The following is a 23,080-nucleotide window of genomic DNA, read 5'->3' as shown; positions in this document are numbered from 1 at the left end:
GAGAGAGAGAGAGAGAGAGAGAGAGAGAGAGAGAGAGAGATGGCAGCAGCAGCAGCAGCCTGCTGCACACAATAGAGAAGAACTCACTGTTTTGAACTCAGAGAGACTGTAATGGAACCAAATGGACCTTTAAGGGTAAGTATACAGGCTCTCTCTCTCTCTCTCTCTCTCTCTCTCTCTCTCTCTCTCTCTCTCTCTCTCTCTCACACTCTCACACACACACACACACACACACACACACACACACACACACACACACACACACACACACACAGACACCTTGATGCGAGGAGAACCCGTCCGGTATACGGTAGGCTATACCGCGACTCGATCGAGTCAGAAGAACTGATAGATTATTACCTTTTGAAAGTGTGTCCTGGAATAGAATGGACCTGGTCCGTCCCGTAGCCTGTGACCGCAGGTCCATTTCTACCTAATCTAACATTACGCAAATTATTCTTACGCAAAGTTTGCGTAATAAGAGTGAGATTTGATAAGAGAATAATGACTCATATCCTTTGCTTGTCTGATCAAGCTCTGCAGCACTGTATGAAATCAAATGACGTTAATTAAATTGTATCAAACAGTGTCTGTTAAACCTAAATCGGTGTTATATTGATTCCTTTGATATAATCCACGTAAATACCGTATTTGTCACGTACGCGTATTGTGTGTGAAAGCATTTTCGTTGTTACATAATAGAGCTGCCTCTTCCGTAGCCTACTGCATGGTGTGTGCGTGTGTGTGTGTGTGTGTGTGTGTGTGTGTGTGTGCGCGCGTGCGCGCGCCCGGGGTTATTTAAGATTCAAGATTCAAGATTCAAGACTTTATTGCCATGTCAACAGAGTTGATTGGAATTTGTTTCAGTGCACTATGGAATTAATTTTTGGCTAGTCTGTTGTAATTTAAATATCTTTAAAACGAGAGAACAGACATGCAATACCTATACAGTACGACTTGAAAAATATTTTACTTTACACTAGAATGGGTACATTTGAAACGAAAGCACAACGAACCATGATTAAGCATTTATACAATTTCAATTCATCAGTTACAGTAGTCTATATAGGCTATAAGTCTTGACCCTGGTTGTTTAGGTGTTTAGTTAAATGATTGATTGAAATGTATATTAATAGTACAATTACAGTACAATTAAAGCACAACTCAATACAAAGACTGCATGTTAACTGTGAGTGGACGACTCAATAAAGCAATGCACTTGTTTACAAGAGGGTCCACCTTGTTCAATTCATCAAAACATTTAGATACGTACAAATATACACTTCTATAAACTTAAAGCCAAAGAACAGAACGGGAATTCATCATAATCAGTGGAACATGATAAAACAGAAATAATGATTGAGGTTTTGGCTGTAAATCATTATGTTCTGTGTTCCTGGTGTGGATTGGAGCAGTCTGTGTAGGCCTATAGGCTACATGTGTGGTTCTAGCAGGGGTGTGCAGTGAGTGTTATAGAGGGGCAGGGGCTGAAATCCCATAAGAGGGCACTTTTGGACAAAACATTCGAAAATAGCAGATCTACAAGGCTCAAAACGCGCAACGCGTTGAGAGCTTGTAGATCAGCTATTTTCAGGGCGCAACCCAGCACTCTTTAGCTAGTGGAGATGCAGGTGTAACGACATGTATTAATTTATTTCTTGAACAAATTTGTTCAACGCAAAATACTGTGTTCAAGTTTAGGAGACTTCGGAAAAAAGCAATTCTCCTCAACGCTGCCTTCCGGTATGGCATGGAAAGGAGAGGAAGGCATTTGCATTTATTTCACCATGTAGTAAATGCTACATTCGTGGTCTGGAAAGGACAGTTGATTTACAGACGGTCAAAAGGGCAGGGGCTGAAGCCCCCCTTTGATGTCTATGTGTGCACGTCCCTGGGTTCTAGACTGGATTGGAATAGTCTGTGTAGGCCTATAGTGGACTGGAGTAGCCTAGTTTTACATGGCCTGGAATGTCTGGAATGTCTTTTTTTAATGAGCTCACAAGTCAACTCATCTTTATAATAATAATAATAATATTTATTATATTATTATTACATTATCATTATTATTGTAGTTATTGACATTTTCATTATTACATTCATGGCAAACTCTTGCTCAGCCTGTGTGCTTAAACGTTGCAGGTGCGTGAGGCAGTGTGCTGGCTAAGGGACAACGTGAAGGATGTCAGCGTCGGACTCGGATTACTCCATTGACTGGCTCGCCAGCGACGAGGACGACACCGACAGTCCAGACAGGTCGAGCCCTCCTGGACATCCAGACGACGTCACAGACGGTCCAGACAGGTCGAGCCCTCCTGGACATCCAGACGACGACACAGACGGTCCAGACAGGTCGAGCCCTCGTCGACGATGTCCAGATGCACAGCCTCCGCCAACATCTACCACGTGTTTACGAGATCCTCCAAGAAACCGCGTCGTCCGCTCTACTGGATCTGTTGACAAGAAGAGCGGTGATGATGACAGTGACTCTAAAGATGGCCACCAGCACTGCAGGCTTCAGAGTCAATGCAGTAATAATAATGGCAGCACCGACGACTCGTCAGACTGTAGTTCCTCCCCCGTCTCCAAACAGAACTTCTGGGCCAGTCCAGTCCAGGGATATATTACGACCCGTGTTGGTCAGCAGATACCTTCGAGGGCCTTGAGGAGCACCTCGGGAGTTATTGGGAAGCCTCTTGAGATGAGGAAGCGATTGCTCGGCCCCGGACACTGTGAAACGTCTCGGTCAGAGGACACCGATAAGGAACTGTTTTCACGGAAGGTGAGACTCGCGCCGTCCTCTTACAATGCATCCCTTTCCCTTGTCACCATTTGAGTGGTGCTGGCCACTCCTATAGACATGCGCAACATGTGTCTGTGAGTCTGTCCCTGTGTGTCCGTCCGTCCGTCATACCGTCTGTATTGTCTGAGCACAGAAATAGCGTTTGTTAACCACCAAGTGTCACTGTTGTCACTGCAGGCACACACACACTTGCACGCACGCACGCACGCACGCACGCACGCAGGCAGGCAGGCAGGCAGGCAGGCACGCACACACACACACACACACACACACACACATACATACGACTGTTGACATACGGCTGTGTTGACATACGACTGTTGACATACGGCTGTTTTGACATACGACTGTGTTGACATACGACTGTTGACATACGACTGTTGACATACGACTGTTGACATACGACTGTGTTGACATACTGCTGTTGACATACTGCTGTTGACATACGGCTGTTGACATACGGCTGTTGACATATGGCTGTTGACATACGGCTGTTGACATACGGCTGTTGACATATAGGGCTGATGACATACGGCTGTTGACATACGGCTGTTGACATATATCGGGCTGTTGACATACGGCTGTTGACATACGGCTGTGTTGACATATAGGGCTGATGACATACGGCTGTTGACATACGGCTGTTGACATACGTCTGTTGACATATAGGGCTGATGACATACGGCTGTTGACATACGGCTGTTGACATATAGGGCTGATGACATACGGCTGTTGACATACGGCTGTTGACATATAGGGCTGATGACATACGGCTGTTGACATACGGCTGTTGACATATAGGGCTGATGACATACGGCTGTTGACATACGGCTGTTGACATATAGGGCTGATGACATACGGCTGTTGACATACGGCTGTTGACATATAGGGCTGATGACATACGGCTGTGTTGACATATGGCTGTTGACATACGGCTGTTGACATACGGCTGTGTTGACATACGAATGTTGACATACAGCTGTTGACATACGGCTGTGTTGACATATGGCTGTTGACATATAGCTGTTGACATACGGCTGTTGACATATGGCTGTTGACATATGGCTGTTGACATATGGCTGTTGACATACGGCTGTTGACATACGGCTGTTGACATACGGCTGTGTTGACATACGGCTGTTGACATACGGCTGTTGACATACGGCTGTTGACATACGGCTGTGTTGACATACGGCTGTTGACATACGGCTGTTGACATACGGCTGTTGACATATGGCTGTTGACATACGGCTGTTGACATACGGCTGTTGACATACGGCTGTTGACATACGACTGTTGACATACGACTGTTGACATACGGCTGTGTTGACATACGGCTGTTGACATACGGCTGTTGACATACTGCTGTGTTGACATATGGCTGTTGACATATGGCTGTTGACATACGGCTGTTGACATACTGCTGTGTTGACATATGGCTGTTGACATACGGCTATTGACATACGACTGTACAGAGTCAATGTGTTGACTTTGTGTTGGCTTTAGATTTCTTTCGAAGGGCTCATGAATATTTCACATAATGGCAAAATTGAAATTCCATATTAGCAAAACACCTTAACATAAACCCCAGTATCCCTATTCTAGGGGCCAACACAAATGGACAAGCTCACAATGCCAAGCAGTGTGACATGTTGTGAGCTTGTAGATCAGCTACTTTCGGTGAAGAGATTTTTGCGTAGAGGGGGAAATAATGAGCAGACCAAGGTCAATGGTCTTATCATCTCTTTACTATTTCTGTCCTCAGTTGATATACAGTTCACTGTTCAGCTAAGACATGTTGGGATTATGTGACTTAGACATCAAGGTACTACTGTAGTTCTTAGTGCTTAACATAAGTAATGCTGTGCTGTGGTTTGGGGATATTTAAATGGCTTATTTGAATGTTATTATAGCGTTGTGTTCTGTTCTCCTTACAGTGCACGGAGCTGCAGTGCTACATCCAGCCTCTGTCCTCCATCCTGCAAGGCCTTCGCTCTGGGAGGTATTCTCAACGTAAGTCTCACTCCAATCCCAACTCTTAGATATAATATCAGGTCGATTATCCAGTTCCAATAATATTACATATCATATAAATATTTTTTAGAGCTGGGGGCGTGTAGATTGTCATATTGCAATTTTGGGCATGTTAAGAAGCGCTTTCGACACCCCGTGGATTGCGCAAAACGGCCTTGAATTAGTCATGGGAGTGTTTAAGGAGTGTTTGAGACGTACCCAATCAACATGTCCTTGCTATTCTCTTTACCAGTCAGCTGATGTCACATACGGAATGCGCACTTTGGGGATCGTGGTATTACATTTCTTCATGCTGGCACCATAGAAGACATGACATGACTTTGTCACATTTGGGTTAATTATTCCTATTGCACTGCATGCTGTCACCTTTATGCCTCAAAATAATTTGTTTCCATTGAAAAACACCAGTAAAATAACGTTTATTATATTTTATTTCATTCAAGTCACGATGAAGGAATGAGTTGAATGGGTGCTGCTTAATGCTGTGCCTGTGGCCCCGATGGTATATGGTCTTCGCTCGTAGCATTTTATTGAAGAAGACTTGAATTGGGTGTGATACAGCGTATGAAAGCAAACTTCCCAAGGATTATGGAGATGTTTTTATTTTTTTTAAAGGTTGAGAAATGAAAGAATTATGGCCGTTTCTAATCTCAACATTTTACAAAAAAAAGACGCAAAAAGAGCGCTGTTGCCATGTCTCATAGAAACAAGTAAATAGGTCTATAAAAAGAATCCCAAAAGAAGCACATATAACAGGGGTCTGTATATTTTAAATGAAGTGCCATGTTTTTATTTCTAGATAGTGAGTCTGCCATATCCAGATTAATTTTAATGACACCACATTAAAATAAAAAAACATATTTTGATTGTCCACAAATATAAAGTTCTTCCTTCTTTTTAAATATGTTCTTGCACATTGTTATAATGATCATTATATATCCCCCTGCAGTCAGACTACATAGTTTTAATGAATGAATGTGATGCATTGTGAGCTGGTAGATCTGCTATTTTCAAAAGTAATCTTGGATTTTTTTTATTTAATTTTTGGATTAGCCGTCCTTAGTTGGGCAAATGCATTCATCTGGGGATCCTTGACATGGGAATGTGCTGTGTGAGGATCACTGGTTTAAACAACATTAGGAGAAAAGCCCAAATAACCACTTTAGAAACAAGAAAAGTAACCACAACTAGTACTACCAATATTTATACAAGCAACTTTACAGAAAAAGAAGCCGCTTATAATAAACAGACATGGCAACACTCCAGCAGAGTTCAGCTCAAGTGCATTTATGAGGTGGTCAGACCTACGTCTAATCGTTATGCGCTAAGTGTTTTTAGGTCAAGGGGCTTAATAGCAAATTGCGCAAAGCGAAAATAATTAACATATGGACACTCCCACAATGCTAAAATATTCAGGAACGCCGTATGCCATATGTGTGTGCGTTCAACACGGGCCAATATGCCTTTCATAATACGATTGTGCGCAGAGCGAGGGCAATGTATGTATTACCCCATTGTAAAACGGACCTTCAAAATCCAGCCCATTGTCTTAGAGTTGTCTTTACTATGGTAAAAGTTCTCAAACATTGTCACATGCCAAGCACCACACATGTATTTGTATTTGGCTGCAGACCCCTGCAGGGACCCCCGTAAAAAGAATAATTTGTCTAAATGGTTTTCAAGATTTCGCAAAATCTTTCAAGATTCAAGGTCTGTGGTTAAACCAATTTGCTGGGGACCCTGGGGACCCCCCCCCCCCCCCCCTGAAAACCCCTTGGTGGGGGGGGGGGGGGGGGGGGGTTTCCGGAGGACCCCACTTGGAGAACCAGTCAGTGTGTCTGTAAAGCATAGTAAATGCTCACATACTGCACTGGTGCACACATGCAGGCAGGGACGTTCAGAGAGTGTTAGAGGGGCAGGGGATGAAAAAGAGGGCACTTTTGGACAAAAATAGCCAGGTATGGCCCAGGTATGACCTGGCCGGGGATTGAACCCCGACCTCCCAGTCTCAGGGCGTACACTAACCACAAGGCCACTGAGCTGGTTATCATACAGTAACAGTATGCTAAAGATAGACGGTGTCTGTCCACCATGGTACACTATACGATGCTGTACCGTTATCGAACAGTAACAGTACGCTAAAGATAGACGGTGTCTGTCCACCATGGTACACTACGATGCTGTACCGTTATCAAACAGTACACTAAAGATAGACGGTGTCCGTCCACCATGGTACGCTACGATGCACCAAGCAGAGGATAATATGTCTTTGGATGTCCTCCTGTTTCTGTTACATGAATCAGACACGTCGTGGACAAAAGGACAAAGATATCTCTATATATAATTCCATGAATCTCTGACTCTCTCTGACTGCCCTTCGCATATCTCAACAAGTGTCCATGGGTTTCCTACTTGATGGGTGTTTTGAAGTGATTGTAGTGATCTGCAACACCATTGGTATCTGCAGCCTATACCAAGCTGTAGATTCTATGTTGGTATGTTGGTTACCTGCAGCCTATATCAAGCTGTAGATTTTGAGATTGAGATCTATTTGTTTCCCTGGCACAAAAGGGGGAAATAAAAACAGCAACAACTAAATAAACATATACTGTATCTGTATCAGTATCGGCTATTGGCTAAATTGATATTTTATCGGTATCGACCAATCATTTCCATATGGGTGCATTCCCTAGTGTAATGCTCAGGATCCAAGGAAAGTGCAGTGTCGTGTCATGTGTGAATCCTCATCGGATGACAGTGTTGTTTTTGACAGCAAATTTTGATCTCTTGAATAGTTTTCATCTAGTTTAGTCACCTGGAATGTTTTGGAGTTAGTCTAGTTTTAGTCGACTAAATATACAGTTGATTTAGTCAACTAAAATGCATTTTGTCAGGCCTTGATGCCGTCGTAATGACTGATTTTACATATGCTGAAAATAGCCAATCTACTGCGACACGTTGTGAGCTTGTAGATCTGCTATTTTCAGCATGCCACCAATGGTAAAATGATTTATACTGGATCTCTTCTCCACTAGTCCCTTCCTAACATTTTAGTCTAGTTTTTATTTATTTATATATATATATATATATATATATTTAGTCTTAGTTTTCATTTAGTTTCCATGTAGTTTTCGTCAGTGGAAAAAGGTTGACGAACATTTTTCGTCCTAGTTTTAGTCGACGAAAACAACACTGTCAGCTGAGCGGCTCTATAGAACCGGCTCACTCCAAAACGTGTCCTTGCCCCAAACGGGCATTGCGCTCTTAAGATCGCAAGATCACTCTGGATTACTCTGGATACTCTGGATGCCAAATGCCTAAATTGTAATTGTAAGATACATTTCAGTTCTAAATAATTTCTTCACCTCCATTAGTAATCAAAGAGTTATATAAAGGTCTCTGTTAATGTAGATGTTGTGCAACAACCTGGAGGAATATCATCAAACACAAAACAAGCTTCAAAAGAGGCGAGCATCATTCAATGTGCTTTCAGCATACTGTAAGAATAGCCTTTCATCTACACACCAGCTGTCACTTTTGTGAAGTGGATTTTACACAGTGCAACATACTGTATGTACAGTATGAGAACATGGAATGTGTGAAGTTACGTTGTAAAAACAGGGACTGGTTTATCAACCACCATCGCCTGTTTCTGTCACGGTGCGTGTCAGATGAGGACCCAAAAGCAGAACAAGCAGGCAAGCAGGTCAAGTCCAGTATCTATTAGCAACGAACAGGACATACACAGGCGAGAACACAACATAACAATAATTTATAATCTAGCAAGGAAATACTGAAACAATAACTACAAACACCACATGATTGGCTGAGAACTTAACAGGTGGACTCAAGTTAGCAATCAGGGTAGAGACAAGACCGGTAGTAACAAATAGATTAGACAGGAAACAGTAGGAACATAACTACACAATAAAAGCACACAGTTCATGACAGTTTCAACCCTAATTTATGGCTCTGTAGCACAACAGTGTCACTTGCCGAAAAGAACAGAGCTTTTTGGCAAGCATCAGCGTTGTGTGGTGAGTATTAAATTAAGGGTTCGGTTTTCCACTGTGAGGAGGGTTTTCTTGTTAGCACACTTAGTAATGTTAGCAGGGTTGGATCTGCTGGGTGGGGTGCCTCTGCTTTAAACCCATTCTGGACGGGAACCCCTTTTGGTGTTTTAAGCATTTTGTTGTAGCCTACATTAGCTATTGAAATATAGAAGATCTGCAAGCTCATAGCGAGCTTGTAGATCTGCTATTTTTCTTAAATCGTGAAAATGTGACGCAAATCTTTAAATATATATTCTTTCAGAGCGAGCGTTTTTTTGCGACATTATAGTCGACTAAAATGACATTTAGTTTACTTAAACTAGACTAACACTAAAACATTCCGGGTGACTAAAATGTGACTAAAACTAAATGAAAACTATTCAAGAGACTAACGACTGAAACTAAAATAGAAATTCTCTGCCAAAAACAACACTGGTCACTGCAGCTCTGTTCCAATCCCACAGGTCTCAGTGGCTTCCAGGAGAGTGTTGCGATGGACCGAATCCAGAGAATAATGGGGGTCCTTCAGAAGCCAGTCATGGGGTAAAAATCTAACCTACACCAACCCTTTACTTTCTTATTTGTCCATCTATCGTTTTTTTATTTATTCCACTGTACACTCTTTTATTGTATGTTCTCTTTGATGCGTGTCAGATTGATCAGAACAGATAAGACTATTACCGTCGTACGTGTCTAGGTGCCGGCCCGCTCAGCCCAAGGACCTGATAAGAAAACAAATTAACTATATATTTTTGGTGGTCACTGGTCATATTTAAATAACTCCACCTGAATGAAACAAACATGGAATAAATAAATACTGGTATTTATTTTAATGTATTTGGAAAGACAAATTACTTTCACCACAAAAGATGGCAGTTGTCGTGATTGATTGATTGATTGAAGTATCTATTAACAGTTTGCAGAATTACAGTACATTTCAAGCACAACTCAATACAAAAGACTGTTATTAACTGTGAGTGGACGACCTAATAAAGCACTACACTTGTTTACAAGAGGGCCCACCATGTTAAATTCATCATAACATTTAGAGACGTACGGATATACATTTCTATAGCCAAAAAAACAGGAAATCATCATCATAGAGGGAAAGGGGTTAGGGTAACATAACCAGCATAGTGGAAAACAAGTTCTATTGACATAATGCCCCCGGGGCGACGTACCACATGCCTGACCATGATGGGTTCAATTCCCAGCTGGCCGGGTCATTTGCTGCATGTCACTCCCTACTCTTTCTGTGTTTAAAATAAATGGCTCAGAAAAAGCCCTTCACAAATCTAAAGAATAAAGGGACACTTCCCATATTTGAACTCCTTAAAGTTTGCCCTTATACTTAATTATTATGTATAGATTATTATGTATTCTTATCTTAAGGGGTTAATATAAAGTTACCTAAATACAATAGGCCTACTGATCAGCCTGCAAGTCATACTATAGTAATGTATAGTCTCTAAGCAAATGACTAGATGTTGTTCATTGTTAATGCAACTTATTATGACATGCATTCATCTGTGGAGGAGCTCTTGTCTGCTATTGATCTGTTCTGGTAACAAATTAGGACTCACTGCAGCACTGACTGAAATTACATTGTTGCTTAAAAGCCTACTTTCCTTAGTGGAAGCACTCTGAGCCCCCCACCACACGTATAAAAGGTACTTTTTGGCCAGAAAGGGATTTGTTATTTTGTTTTCCCACCGGAAAAAAATACTTTTAGTTACTTCACTGCGCCCTCTACCGATATTGCCAAGAGAAAACCTTCATAGAGAATACTTTTCCTCCAGTGAAAAAATATCCTTTTCTGGCCAAAAATAACCTTTTATACATGTGGTGGGGGGCTCAGAGTGCTTCCACTAAGGAACGTAGGCTTTCTAATGACACAACCCGCCTTTGTTTTGATGAGTAGCAAAAACGTTCTTTGTATTTACGCTAAAGACGAGAGGCTGGTCTGCATTTATGTGATCCCCGGAAGTCATCGTTAAGATAGCTCTAAATGCAACGGCATTAGATCTATGGACCAGAGCTATGCAGCAGGTGAAAACACACTGATTTATACTCTCTCTTTGTTGCGTGCCAAAAACTACACGTTTATCGTAGAACGGCTATTATCGGAATCGTTGCGCAACTAGTGTTAAGCACACCATGAATCAGTCTTTCATGTATTAATTTAGATAAACGTGGCGGTGTCGCTTGACTCCAACGTGCATGTTGTCAGCTTAGATTCGCTGTGGTGGGCGAGAGAGTTGAAGCGACAGCACGGTGCGGTGGGAGTTTTATAACTGAGGCGTAAGGAGGTGTAGCCGTAACTCCATGGCGTCAGAGGAGGGGGGAGGATTAGAAACGGTTTGAAAAAAGAAAAAAATACAGCAGGTCACTCACTACACAGCCGCTACAGAGCTTACTGGGCTATTTATAGACCAATGAATGAACAGAGGCCTCCCAGCAGCTCCTCCCCCTCCCCCCCCCTCCGCGACACGTGTGTGCTGGAGCATGTGTGTTTACGTGTGTGACGTTGGCATGTGTGAGAGGAGAGCGTGTGTGTTCACTGTAGTCACATTTCTCATGTGGAACTGAGCACGCTCTGCTGCATGTCCTTCTCAATAGGCATCATGTGGTCCGTCGACGGAGAATGTGAGCGCAGATAACATCACAGACAGCATGCGCACACACACACACACACACACACACACACACACACACACACACACACACACACACACTATAGCATCATCGTGAGCTTGTTGTAGGTGTGCTATTTTCTGTGCTCAACAGCTATTAAAAGTATAAATCAGGCATAACTATAACTCCTAAAGCTGACCTTAAATGTTTAATCCTAAAAACGCAAGCTGAAGATTTTCCTAATAGTTATAGCCTAACAGTAAAACGTCTGACTGTCAGACACTGTCAGACACTTTCCAAAACAAATGTTGCTTTTATTGGGTCAACATTTCAGTCGCTTAGACCTTCACCAGGGCAGACAGCTATAAAGTCTATTAACCATAAGACAACAATTTATCTTGTGAGGAAACATGGTCTGCATAATGTCCATTTATAGAATTATACTACTTGTGGGGACGTGTTGCCCTCTCAAAGTATAGTCACGCATGCATGCATGCACGCATGCACGCGCACACGCACACGCACACACACACACACACACACACACACACACACACACACACACACACACACACACACACACACACACACACACACACACACACACACACACACACACACAATTCTACCATTTGATGTATTTAATCATTGTTAGTCACGTTGTCTGTCTCCACCTATCAGATTACAGCAGAGGAGTGATCATGGTGTTGACACAGTGGCGTTTAAAGGTTTATGTAACATCTGAATGCCGTTCTGCTCTGTTAATCTGCCATTAAGATGTTGTTTAGAGTAGAGCGGTTACATCACCCCCCCCCACCCCACCCCACCCCCGTGTTCTTGATGTCTTCTAGGGAGCGTTTTCTGAACATTGTTCTGAAAATGGAAGCCATGCTTCACAGCTGGTTCCCTGACGTGAAACGCAGGGCAGAGCAGCAGCACACGGACCACGTCACTCCAGCTAAGAGGCAAAAGGTGAAAAACGTGGAAAAAAAAGTCATCACACCAGTTTAAGGGTGAATTATCCTACCAAACGACCAGGTGGTCAGTCATTCAAAGACAAACCGAGAACATAGTTTGATTTCCTATAATGTGTCCTGTATTTGCTTCATTTCATGTTTTAATTACTTCCACAAATTGTTACGTTTATATTTTCTGCATCATTGTAAAAAAAACTGGAATTGAAATTGGAACAATGTCACTAAATTATGTCCTCTTTTTGCCAACCTCTGTTGGTAGCTCCATTGTCTTGTTAGAACTGTTATTCCCACAGAATTCAGTTCGAAACAAAAACCAAAGAAGTACAGCTCCAAATCTAATTACTGTAGGTCATTTTGGAAAGCAACATCAATGTTTTACCATTTCAATTTAGGCATTTATGAGACACTCCTATCCAGAGTGACTAGGCCTGACTCACACCTTTCGATCTAGCATACAACATTGATGCATGCTAGATGTACGAGACTTGTTTACTGATGCAAGCTCCCAATGCATTTCCAATGGAAGTCACATGGTTTGACACAACATTTTTGTTGTACGGCTTTCGGCTGTGTTTCGACTGCCCCCCTCCCCCTCATATAACAAAAGTGTTGTGTCAAACCATGTGACTCCCATTGGAAATGAATTGCGAGCTTGCATCAGTCAATAAGTCTCATGCATCAGCTATACATCAATCTGTTGTGAAGGTGTGAGTCAGGCCTTATAATGTGAGATTGAGTCACGGTGGCACAGTCGGTAGTGCTGTTACCTCATAAAACATGCAGTAATCCTGGTCTCTAAACTACCTCCCCCTGGCCAGCCGGGGCACCTGATGGAGGGGAAAGGAACTGGTTGGAATAACATGTTCCTTCCACACGCTAGGTCCGGCCGGGGAAACTCTCCCCTGTCAGGTGAAAAGAAGCAGCTTGGACTCCTCATGCATAGAAGGAAGCATGAGGTCAGTCCGCTGCCCCCCCAGGTTGGCAGAGGAAGTGTAGCGCCCAGGATTACATTAGATAATTGACACTGGGTTACAAAATCATGGGATAAAAAAAACATTAAAAAAATAAATAATGTGGAATAAGCAGAACTCTAGTTATTAAAACATGTCAATAATGACAGTGCGAGGGAGAACAGGCTTACCAGGTAAACGTTGAAGCCAGCATCCGTCTAAAAATAACCTGCAATCTCAATCACATTCTTAACAATTGTGGTCGAGAAAAACAAGTCTACAAAACAAAAACATGAGAACAAGTGTGACAAGATATTATACAGTATCTGACTCGTTCCGAGGACATATATACTGTAAACTTTACCTTTCATTGCTTTTTGTTACTCAACACAGCCTTATAGCAGCAATAGCAATAGTAAAACAAATATGGATGCCCTGATCAGGATTTTTGGGACCGATCCCGATCACCGATTGTTTTTATCAAGATTGGGCCGATACCGATCTTGGGGAAAATTTGAATATTTCCAAAATTATTATGTCAAAACCCACGTCAAAACTGTTCCTGTGTGTGTGAAGGAAGGGGAGAATGTTTAGGCCTGTCACAAAGATGAAAAATGATATTATACTATATCTGATTGACATTCATACCACTTAACTCATCCCTAAGGACTCGCACCGCCAACGACGCCTTTAACGTGTTAATTAGCGCTCTATTTAATGATAAAACTATAACGTTGGCTCACCGATAATCAAAGCTCCCCTCGAGCGGCAGCTCTGTACTCGATTGCTTCCACTTTAAGAGTATTCCATTTCAAATCGCGCTGGATAAATAAAGCGACTGTGTTTAGTGGCTCAATAGCTCTTCTAAAATATGAATGCTTCTAAAGACTCTTAGCGAGTGAATAATCCGATCGACGCGACCACCTTCACCATTGTTGTTCTCGGTAGAGGAGGAGGAATCTTCTTCTACAGCCAAATAGAATGGTGGTGAACGGTGGCGGTTGCAGAACTATCAGCGCCCCCTGCTGGCGGGGGTTGAGTTAAATGGTGTAAAAGATCGGTTTCTCCAGATAGGGTAAATTGCCGATCACCGATCAGAGTGAATATCAACGACACGGCCGTTCACCGATCGGTGGACGATTATCAGAGCATCGCTTAAAAACAAAAACTAAGAAATAACAAAGTAAATGTTCTCGTCGGCCATTCTGAATGAGAATGCCTACATTGATAAGTGTAATAATAATAATACTGATCTTCCTTTCTCTCCTGTATAGTACCATACGACTGCAAACCAGTCATCGTCGTCTCCTTCGTCTGCGCGTCCGGTGGCCTCCGGATCGACGGCGGGCGGCCCCGTGCCCGGTTCCTTCTCAGCCGCTCAGATCCGAGGGGTTCACACCTCGCCCACATGCTCCCTCAAAACATCAGAGCTCCCGTCGGCCAGGACCACTCCTGCTGCTGCCGCTACGCTTCACCCAAGCCGCGGCGTCCTCCTCCCCCAAGCGATGCAGGACAACGTCGTCTCTTCCAGCACTGACTTACAGAACGGCCCAAAGTCCAACCCGCCTCACGGACGCAGAGCCGTGCCCTTCAAGATCAGCTCCCCCTGCCTTCAGAGACTCCTGCAGGCTAAAGAGAGCATCATTGGCCCTAGAACTGTGGGAGATGACGGCACCTTGTGAGAGAAGTGGTTTGTAATAACTACTGCTAGACTGCTGGGGTGGTGGTGATTGCGGATTTAGGGGCAGCGTTCACAGAAAGCGTTTCTTGAGTCTTGACAGCGGCTAAACCCTTTCTGACATGCAGTTCTATATGGTAGAGACGCGCTGGAGCGTTTCATCGCTCTGACGGCGATTTTGTTTTGGCCAAGCGGCCCGGACGTTTCAAGCTAATGTTTTGGAGAGGAGCACACCACTGAACTTTGTCACTTTTGATCCTCCTGGTCGTGTCCGACAACACGGCCATTTATGACCTGATTTTGAACCGTTACAACTACTGCACGAGAAATCCTTTGTATCGTTTACCGTTATTTCAGCTAGGCTATTTGTGCAAATGACACAACGTTTGAGTACAGCAATGATTGATAGGTTTGAACGTTGAGGGAGTCAATTGACACTCGGAGCGCTTAGTACGAAGCACTCATGATATCCAAAGTGCCCCTCCGCTAAAAAAATGCTTTCTGTGGACAGGGTTAGGTCGTGGCTCTGTATAATACGTACAGACTGCTGGGGTGGTGTGTGTAGGACGTAGGGTTATCAGAGTACAGCCTCGACTAGCATGGAGGCTTGTCAGCACAATACGTGCCCCCCCCCCCCATGAAAAGCTCCTACAGTGCCGAATCTTAAAGGGACACTTCACCCTTTTTGCAAAAAAATATATGTTAATGACGTTTAGAAGCTTTAGAACACTTTCCTGGGGGTCTTTATGTGTGTAATATGTGGTTTTAGATATTATAGATTGTAGCAGTGAGCCCAGTGTCTCTGATGTCATGGACACTGGGCTCACTTCCTTCCTGGACTACATGTTGTCTCTGTAAGACAGCCCTCCACCTATCCACAACGAGGAGCAGTGCACCTAAGCATTATGGGAATTGTAGTCCAGGAAGGTAGTGAGACCAGTGTCCATGACATCAGAGACACTGGGCTCACTGCTACAATCTAAAATAGCTAAAACCACACATTACACACATAAAGACCCCCCAGGGAAGTATTCTAAAGCTTCTAAATGTCATTAACATATATTATTTTGCAAAAAGGGTGAAGTGTCCCTTTAAGGTGCGTTCAGACTTGAATTTAAATATTCGCCTCGGTTCGTCCCGTTGTGCTGCGCCAGGTCGTGCCGCGCCCGTTGCGCAACTTCTCGTCTTTGAATTGACTTGAATGCAAACGCGCTGCTCTAACCATCCGAGTCTGAACGCACCTTACGTTTAAAGGTTGTTGTTGGCCTTTAAATAGCATGTTTTCAAAGAAACACAAATCTGTTTTCTGCAGCTAACGTGTGGTGCACTGGTTTGATGTGGGCTGACCCGCGTGGGTGGAGTTCCCGCCTTTGTGCTGGCGGGTGTCAATAAAATGAATTAACCCATTTAGACCTGAAACTAGATTCTACATAATGTCTTCTAAATCCTGAAAAGAAATCTGTTTCTGTCAGTGGTGCTCAAACTATTTCATGTTAAGGAATCCCAGAATTATATGTACTAGCCCTTACCCGAGATATTGCCCCCCACCCTTGTGGCCGCATTAATAATTCATTTATAATTTGTTAAATTGGAAAAAGGGCTTCGTTAAGACCTCCATATTATTATGGTCAATGCCTGTGTGAAAAGTGGGAGCGATTGGTGCAGGCGGTGAGGAGATACGGCGATGTTTCTGAGAGACACTCAGACATTCAGACAGACATTGACTGAATTATAGTATTATGATGATGACGATTTGGCCGTGAGCCCTATATGAAAACATGTTGTTCTAGCCCCCACTGTGAAAAAGTTCACAGTGAAAGAAGATTCAAAGATTTGAGCCACATTAAAAAAAGTAGCCAGGATTTTTCAAAAATAGCAGATCTACGAGCTCGTAGCGTTTGGTGCCGCGCTACTGGTTAAAAGCTATAAGGTGACACAGAAGCGGCCTCAGGTCTAAATGGAATAAGACCGGGATGGATCAAACACGTACAATGTCTCATCCACCAGTCTGGGACACCGTGGCTCTATCCCGGGACATGAAGCCAGCCGGGTTGAGTAAACATGGTTTTCTTGCAAAAAAAGAAAAAGACTGGGGGCAATTAAGAAGGGAATTATGGCATGAATCATTTGCTCTTAAAACAATACACACACACACAGTAGTTGGCAATATAAATGAAATGCATGTTAATTTGGAAGGGCAGCTTTAGTACAGGAAATCTATGGAGAATACAGGATCAACCTCAAACTAATTGCAAAAAAACAAACTCAGCTGATTTTGCATCTTCAATATATCCTGAATAACAGAAACAAAAGTTGCCTGGAATTGTTGAAAATGACAGTATGGTCACCATTGACAATAATAAGGCAATATTTTTCTAAATTTCCATATGCTTTAAGTACGTAGCATGTGACATGTCAAACTAGGGGGGTTTCATAGGGGGCAACTTTTTTCTGTTATTCAGGATATATTGAAGATGCAAAATCAGCTGAGTTTGTTTTTTTTGCAATTAGTTTGAGGTCAAATGACATTATTACTGGACTACTTGGAGCGTGCACCGCACTGACTGTTATCCTTCATTGAGCTGTTTTTATCTAGGCGTTTTGAAAAGGATTCCTCTACCTCATACTGATGATACCATGTACAGGTACCATGCATTATATGGTTTCACCGTAGAAAATACAAAGACACATATTCCATCTGTATGCCTCGCGGGAATCACACATCAGATTGTCTTAACGACTAGTGCTCCGCCCCTTCACAGTGGGAACGAAGACGAGCCCCGACAGTGACAGTTCCTTTCCACCCGCTCGCGTGCGACATAATTGGCTACGGTGACAAAAAAGGGACAATAAGACATGGCAAATGGCCTGCCACGTCCTGTTAATTAACCCATAGCTCTGGCCAATATTAAAAGGAGCACTTATCCCATATTCAGCTTTAGCCTTATATAAATTGGCCTCACACTAATGCTCATAAATAAGATTTCAGACTATTCACACCGTGTCTCAGAGGAGGGCTGTGGACATGAGTTCACCTGGTGGTAATTTCAAGATTTTCCTGTTTCACTGATGCAGAAGAACTATATGGCTTCATTTCAAAATGCTAGTTTCCTAGCATTTTGACTAATACTATGACGAAAAATGTTCATCGACTTCCTTTTTTCACTGACAAAAACGAAATAGAAACTAAATGAAAACTAAACTATGACTAAAACTTAGACTATATACTGACGATTTCGTCAACAAATAAAAACTAGACTAAAATGTTAGGAAGGGACTAGTGGATAAGAGATCCAGTGTAAGTCATTTTACACTTGATTGCATGCTGAAAATAGCAGATCTACAAGCTCACAACGCGTCACGCTGCGACACGCTGTGGGCTTGTAGATCGGCTATTTTGTTTATTTAAGTGAAACTCGACTAAATCAACTGTAGATTTAGTCGAATAAAATCTTGACATTTAGTCGACTAAAACTAAACCAACACGAAAACATTCCAGGTGACTAAAGTGTGACTAAAACTAAATGAGAACTATTCAAAAGACTATGACTAAAACTAAAATAAAATTTTGCTGCCAAAAACAACACTGTTTCTGAACAGTCGACAGCTCAGCTCTGAGACAGTGAGTACAGATCTCTCATAACGAAGCATTAGTGAGGACCAATACTATGAAGATGTGATTGAAAATGGCCGAAGAGCTCTTTTAATTATACTTAGTTGGCAGCGTGTCCGTCAGTGTTTTGCAAAAACAAATAGCAGCTCTGCAAGCTCATGTGTCATATCGCAACTTGTGCGTTTGTAGATCTTCCGTTTTCAGCATACATGTGACAACACTGCCAAGTATACATGGTTTTACTAGACCAGTGGTTCCCAAAGTGGCGTCCAGGGACCCCCAGGGGTCCTTGAGGGAGTTCCAGGGAGTCCCCCAGCTAAATGATAGTTTAGAACCAAATGGACCCTTATGGGTCTGTAACTCAGAGTGTACAAATGGAACCAACCTGCACACTCCGAGTATATAAATGGTGGTCTCAGAGAAAGAGATGCCATTAAATGGGGGACCATAGGTCAAAAGGGGGCCCTTCAAATAAAAATGCTAAATGCTAAATGCTATTTTTACGCTGCTAAAGCCGTAAAAATCTTCTCTTATAGGGGCATATTGGCATATATTTTCAAATGGGGGTCCGCAGGCTAAAGAATATCATTTTGGGGGTCGTTGACATGAAAAAGTTTGGGAACCACAAATACAATACAATATAAAACCTGAACTCACTGTACTGAACCACTGTACTATACAATATAAAACCTGAACTCACTGTACTGAACCACTGTACTATACAATATAAAACCTGAACTCACTGCTTAACTCTCACAGAAATACGGAAATATGTACAACTAGAAAACATATGACACTATACTACTGTTATGTTTTGACCGCAACGACAGAGGCGTGGCTTACACTACTATGGAAGTGCTATTTCACTGTGGCTGGTTCAGGCTGGCTCAGGCTGGTTGGGGCTGGTTCAGGCTGGTTGGGGCTGGCTCAGGCTGGTTTGACATTATTTACTATTCTGTCCATATCCGGTTACAACTCGGAGAGGGCTAAGTCGGCTCTACCAGTGTTGATTTCGTCGACTAAAACTAAGATGAAAAGTGTTCGTCGACTACCTTTTTTCACTGACGAGAACTAAATAGAAACTATAATTATATTGACAATTTCATGAAGTGAAATCAAAATTTGCTGCCAAAAACAACACTGGGCTGTACCGAACTTTGCAGCGCTAGACACGACATCGGTGGCGTCTCCCATGCGTGGCTCAAGTTCAGGGGAGGAATCCAGTGTCGGATTTGGGGGGTTTTCTAGTCGTGTATTGCAATTCCGTACATGACGTATTTCCGTGAGATGGGGTTGCTTGTGTGTACATATATTTCTGTTTTCATGATTTATCCTCAGAAAAGATGGCCTTTGTGACGTTTTATACTGATAAATAAATGTGATGTATGCTTTCTGAAAGGAAGTTTTCTACTTTACTTTTCATCATTCCTTTTTTTCCAGGGCAGTTGTTTTGTTTATCCAATAAACTTAAAACAAAAACGATGAAAAACAACACCATCAATTTGTGGAGCATTTATTTGTGTTTCTTTTCGTATGCTTTAGGAAACTCAGCAATTTTTAGAAATTAAAACAAAATAAATATGCATATTATGTAAAACGTTTCCCTAACGAAGCATTATACACAATGTACAATTGTCTTTTCTTTTCCACCACTTGCTTGAATATTCTATACACATTTAATAAACATATCTCCATGCTGAAACCCTGAAAATGGGATGTGGAGTTAAGAAAAAAAACAAATAATGGCTAATGCTCGCGTGGATCAGCGGTTCTCAAAGTGGGGGGTCCTTGACGGGGGTTAAACTCTTGAGGGTCCATTTTGAACCCTCTCAAGAGTTATAGGGGTCGTTGAAATTAAAAAGGTTTGAGAACCACTAGCGTGGATCGCTGTGTTTAAAAAAAAATGCTAATATGCGGCAACGTGAAATTAAAAAACACGGGATGGGTTATGCTTTGAGAGAACACAGGAAGGATGTACAAAGTGCTGCTCTGGAGTACGCCGTGAGCAGGTCACGACGCCGCAGGTCACGACGCCGCAGGTCACGACACCGCAGTTCTGGGTTTTCATTTTTTCTTTCCATTGGTGGTGTGTGTGGGTGTGCAGAAACCACAGTGCTCGCAGCCATTGAAGATGGCTTGTAGGTGCACGGCCAAACAGGACTTCAATGAAAACAGGACAAAAGGCCAGCATTCAAACAATGCCATTTTATGAAGTTTAATTTGCCTTGCCGAGTGATGCAAAGCCGCAGTTTTCTTCTCGTTTCCAGTCTTGTGTCCGTCTAAAAACCCAGAGACCACGATGCAAACCTCAAGAATCTGTACTCTGCACATTCCATTCATTTTCCTCTTCCCTTTCTTCAGACTGATATAGCGCTATGTCAGGCTAAAGTGCTATACATATACTTCCTTCTGACTTCTGAAAATCGACCTGTTCGGAAAGTCTTTCCAAACTATAGACGTGGAATCTCCTGGAGGTGCACAGGCTCTGAGAAAAGAAGGTTCGGGGAACGCCGTTCCAAAGCTCGTAATGACGACGCCAATTTGTGGTTATATCACCTCCCTTTCCGGAGAAAATTTGTGTGTTGGTGTGTTGGGGCGGCAATCATGTGATATTGTGGTTTGTGATATAGCATAATTGTTCTATAAAAAAATATAAAGATCAGGGTAGATACTCATAATCAAAATCGGGAGCCAAAGAAACGTGATAGGGACATCCCTAAATGTGATGTTAGTAATTTCCCCAGTAATGAGTAGGTGACGCATTACTGATCCAAGTAACGCTACGTTACAAATTATTATCTGTCTTCTCTTCAACGTTTTTATGAGTGTTATTGTGTGTCCACTAAGCTGCGTAGAGGAGCCCAGCCAAGGGCATATACGGTAGTAAGGAGGTTGTCACATGCAAAAAAATAATAGATCTACAAGCAATCAACACGTGGTGATGCAGCACATTCGTAGCAACATGCACCTTTGCAAAAATTATGAAGTGCAGTTCCCGGGGCAAGTCCGTCCGTGGTCCAGTCAGAGGCTCAACAAAAAGATGGGAGGAACAGCGAATCATGAGAGAGACGACATGGACACTTGGACGTGGACAGCGAATCATGAGGGAGAAGACACTCTCAACACTTGAGGTTGTGTCAAAGTACTGTTGTCCATTGTAAACATTGTGCGGGCAGCAAATCGCTTTCAAACGTTTGTTGAAACATCTACAGTTTGGAGAGGCTGATTGATGACTTATTAATCTCCTGGAGGATAATTATTGGTCCAATATAAAAACGTAAGATATGAGAGGCTGTTGATTATTTTGTTATGTAGCCTCATGTGTGCCATGTACAGTTAGGCTGACTCTTTCTTTAGTATACTAACCCAACCGGTTGGCTGCTGAACCAGGCCAGATATGAGGGGTGAGTCATGTTGCAAGAGACTATTGGCAGGGACGTGCAGAGAGTGTTAGAGGGGCAGGGGCTGAAATCCCATATAAAGAGGGCACTTTTGGAAGAAAATAGCAGATCTACAAGCTTGTAGATCTGCTATTTTTGCGGGCGCAACCCCAGCACTCTTTAGCTAAAGGAGAGATGCATGGATGTATGGATGCAAAAAAAAGCAATTACCACCTTTTCAAACGTGTAAAGCTGTGCAGTGAGAATAAAAGATGTTTCTGAGAACAGGCAGAACTTTTGGTGGTGCTCACGCTGAACCGAACCGCCCATGTCCTTTCCCCGTCTAGCAAGGCTTGGACGGAAGAAGCGTGATCGTGTGTTTTTATAGCTCGGCGACGCGAATAAACTTCATATAAAGGACATTATTATTATTATTATTGAGTGCTGGCCTGTTTCCGTTTTCATGCGTGATATTTATGTGCACCGTTGTGTGATACGCCATGTCCAGTGAGTCCCCCCGTCAAAGCCAGTCATTGCTGGGCGGGGTTACAATCCACAATCAATCTATCCCAGTGGTTCTGGGTTTAGGTACTTCAGCCAGTCAGTCAGTCGGTGTGACGTGGTCAGTAGTCTGTGTCGGAGCCCTCTGCGTTGTCCACGTTGCGAGAGAGCATGTAGTTGTCCATGTCGATGGAGCGGCAGTTGTTGATGGCGTAGCGAAGCCTCTCGGCCATGACGGCCTGGCTGGAGTAGGGCGGCAGACGCAGCTGGAAGAAACACGTCTGGGAGGTGGGCAGGCTGTCGTACGGCTGTGAAAGAACACACACACACACACACACACACACAGTTAGAAACACGTCTGGGAGGTGGGCAGGCTGTCGTACGGCTGTGAAAGAACACACACACACACACACACACACACAGTTAGAAACACGTCTGGGAGGTGGGCAGGCTGTCGTACG

The 23,080-nt window shown here is 42.9% G+C and overlaps 2 protein-coding genes across 5 annotated transcripts in view; one reads left to right on the top strand and one right to left on the bottom strand.

Annotated features, from left to right (window-relative positions):
• Positions 1-20,233, top strand: LOC310879421 (uncharacterized protein). 4 transcript variants are annotated; one of them, XR_014571008.1, is made up of 7 exons: positions 1-135; positions 2,140-2,779; positions 4,738-4,813; positions 9,351-9,429; positions 12,372-12,492; positions 14,722-18,862; positions 18,967-20,233. XR_014571008.1 is itself a non-coding variant. In XM_083794097.1 (7 exons), exons 2-7 carry the CDS (start codon positions 2,180-2,182, stop codon positions 15,127-15,129), a joined length of 1,236 nt encoding a protein of 411 aa, XP_083650223.1. In that variant the 5' UTR covers positions 1-135; positions 2,140-2,179; the 3' UTR covers positions 15,130-20,233. The 4 variants fall into 4 exon arrangements, 2 of the variants coding, with proteins under 2 accessions (XP_083650223.1, XP_083650222.1); XR_014571009.1 differs by having other exon boundaries at positions 14,722-19,511; positions 19,849-20,233; XM_083794097.1 differs by having other exon boundaries at positions 2,140-2,301; positions 2,350-2,779; positions 14,722-20,233.
• A 2-nt stretch (positions 20,234-20,235) lies between these two features.
• The window catches only part of herc1 (HECT and RLD domain containing E3 ubiquitin protein ligase family member 1), a 153,956-nt gene continuing 151,111 nt past the window's right edge, over positions 20,236-23,080 (bottom strand). Inside the window, 1 exon segment of the mRNA XM_083794082.1 lies at positions 20,236-22,927. Within this exon segment, the coding sequence (XP_083650208.1) occupies positions 22,742-22,927 (186 nt within the window). The 3' untranslated portion in view covers positions 20,236-22,741.

This window comes from Protomyctophum parallelum (assembly GCF_964188405.1).
Source record: "Protomyctophum parallelum genome assembly, chromosome: 2".
Lineage (NCBI taxonomy): Eukaryota > Metazoa > Chordata > Actinopteri > Myctophiformes > Myctophidae > Protomyctophum > Protomyctophum parallelum.
This window is presented reverse-complemented; position numbering and strand designations above follow the sequence as displayed.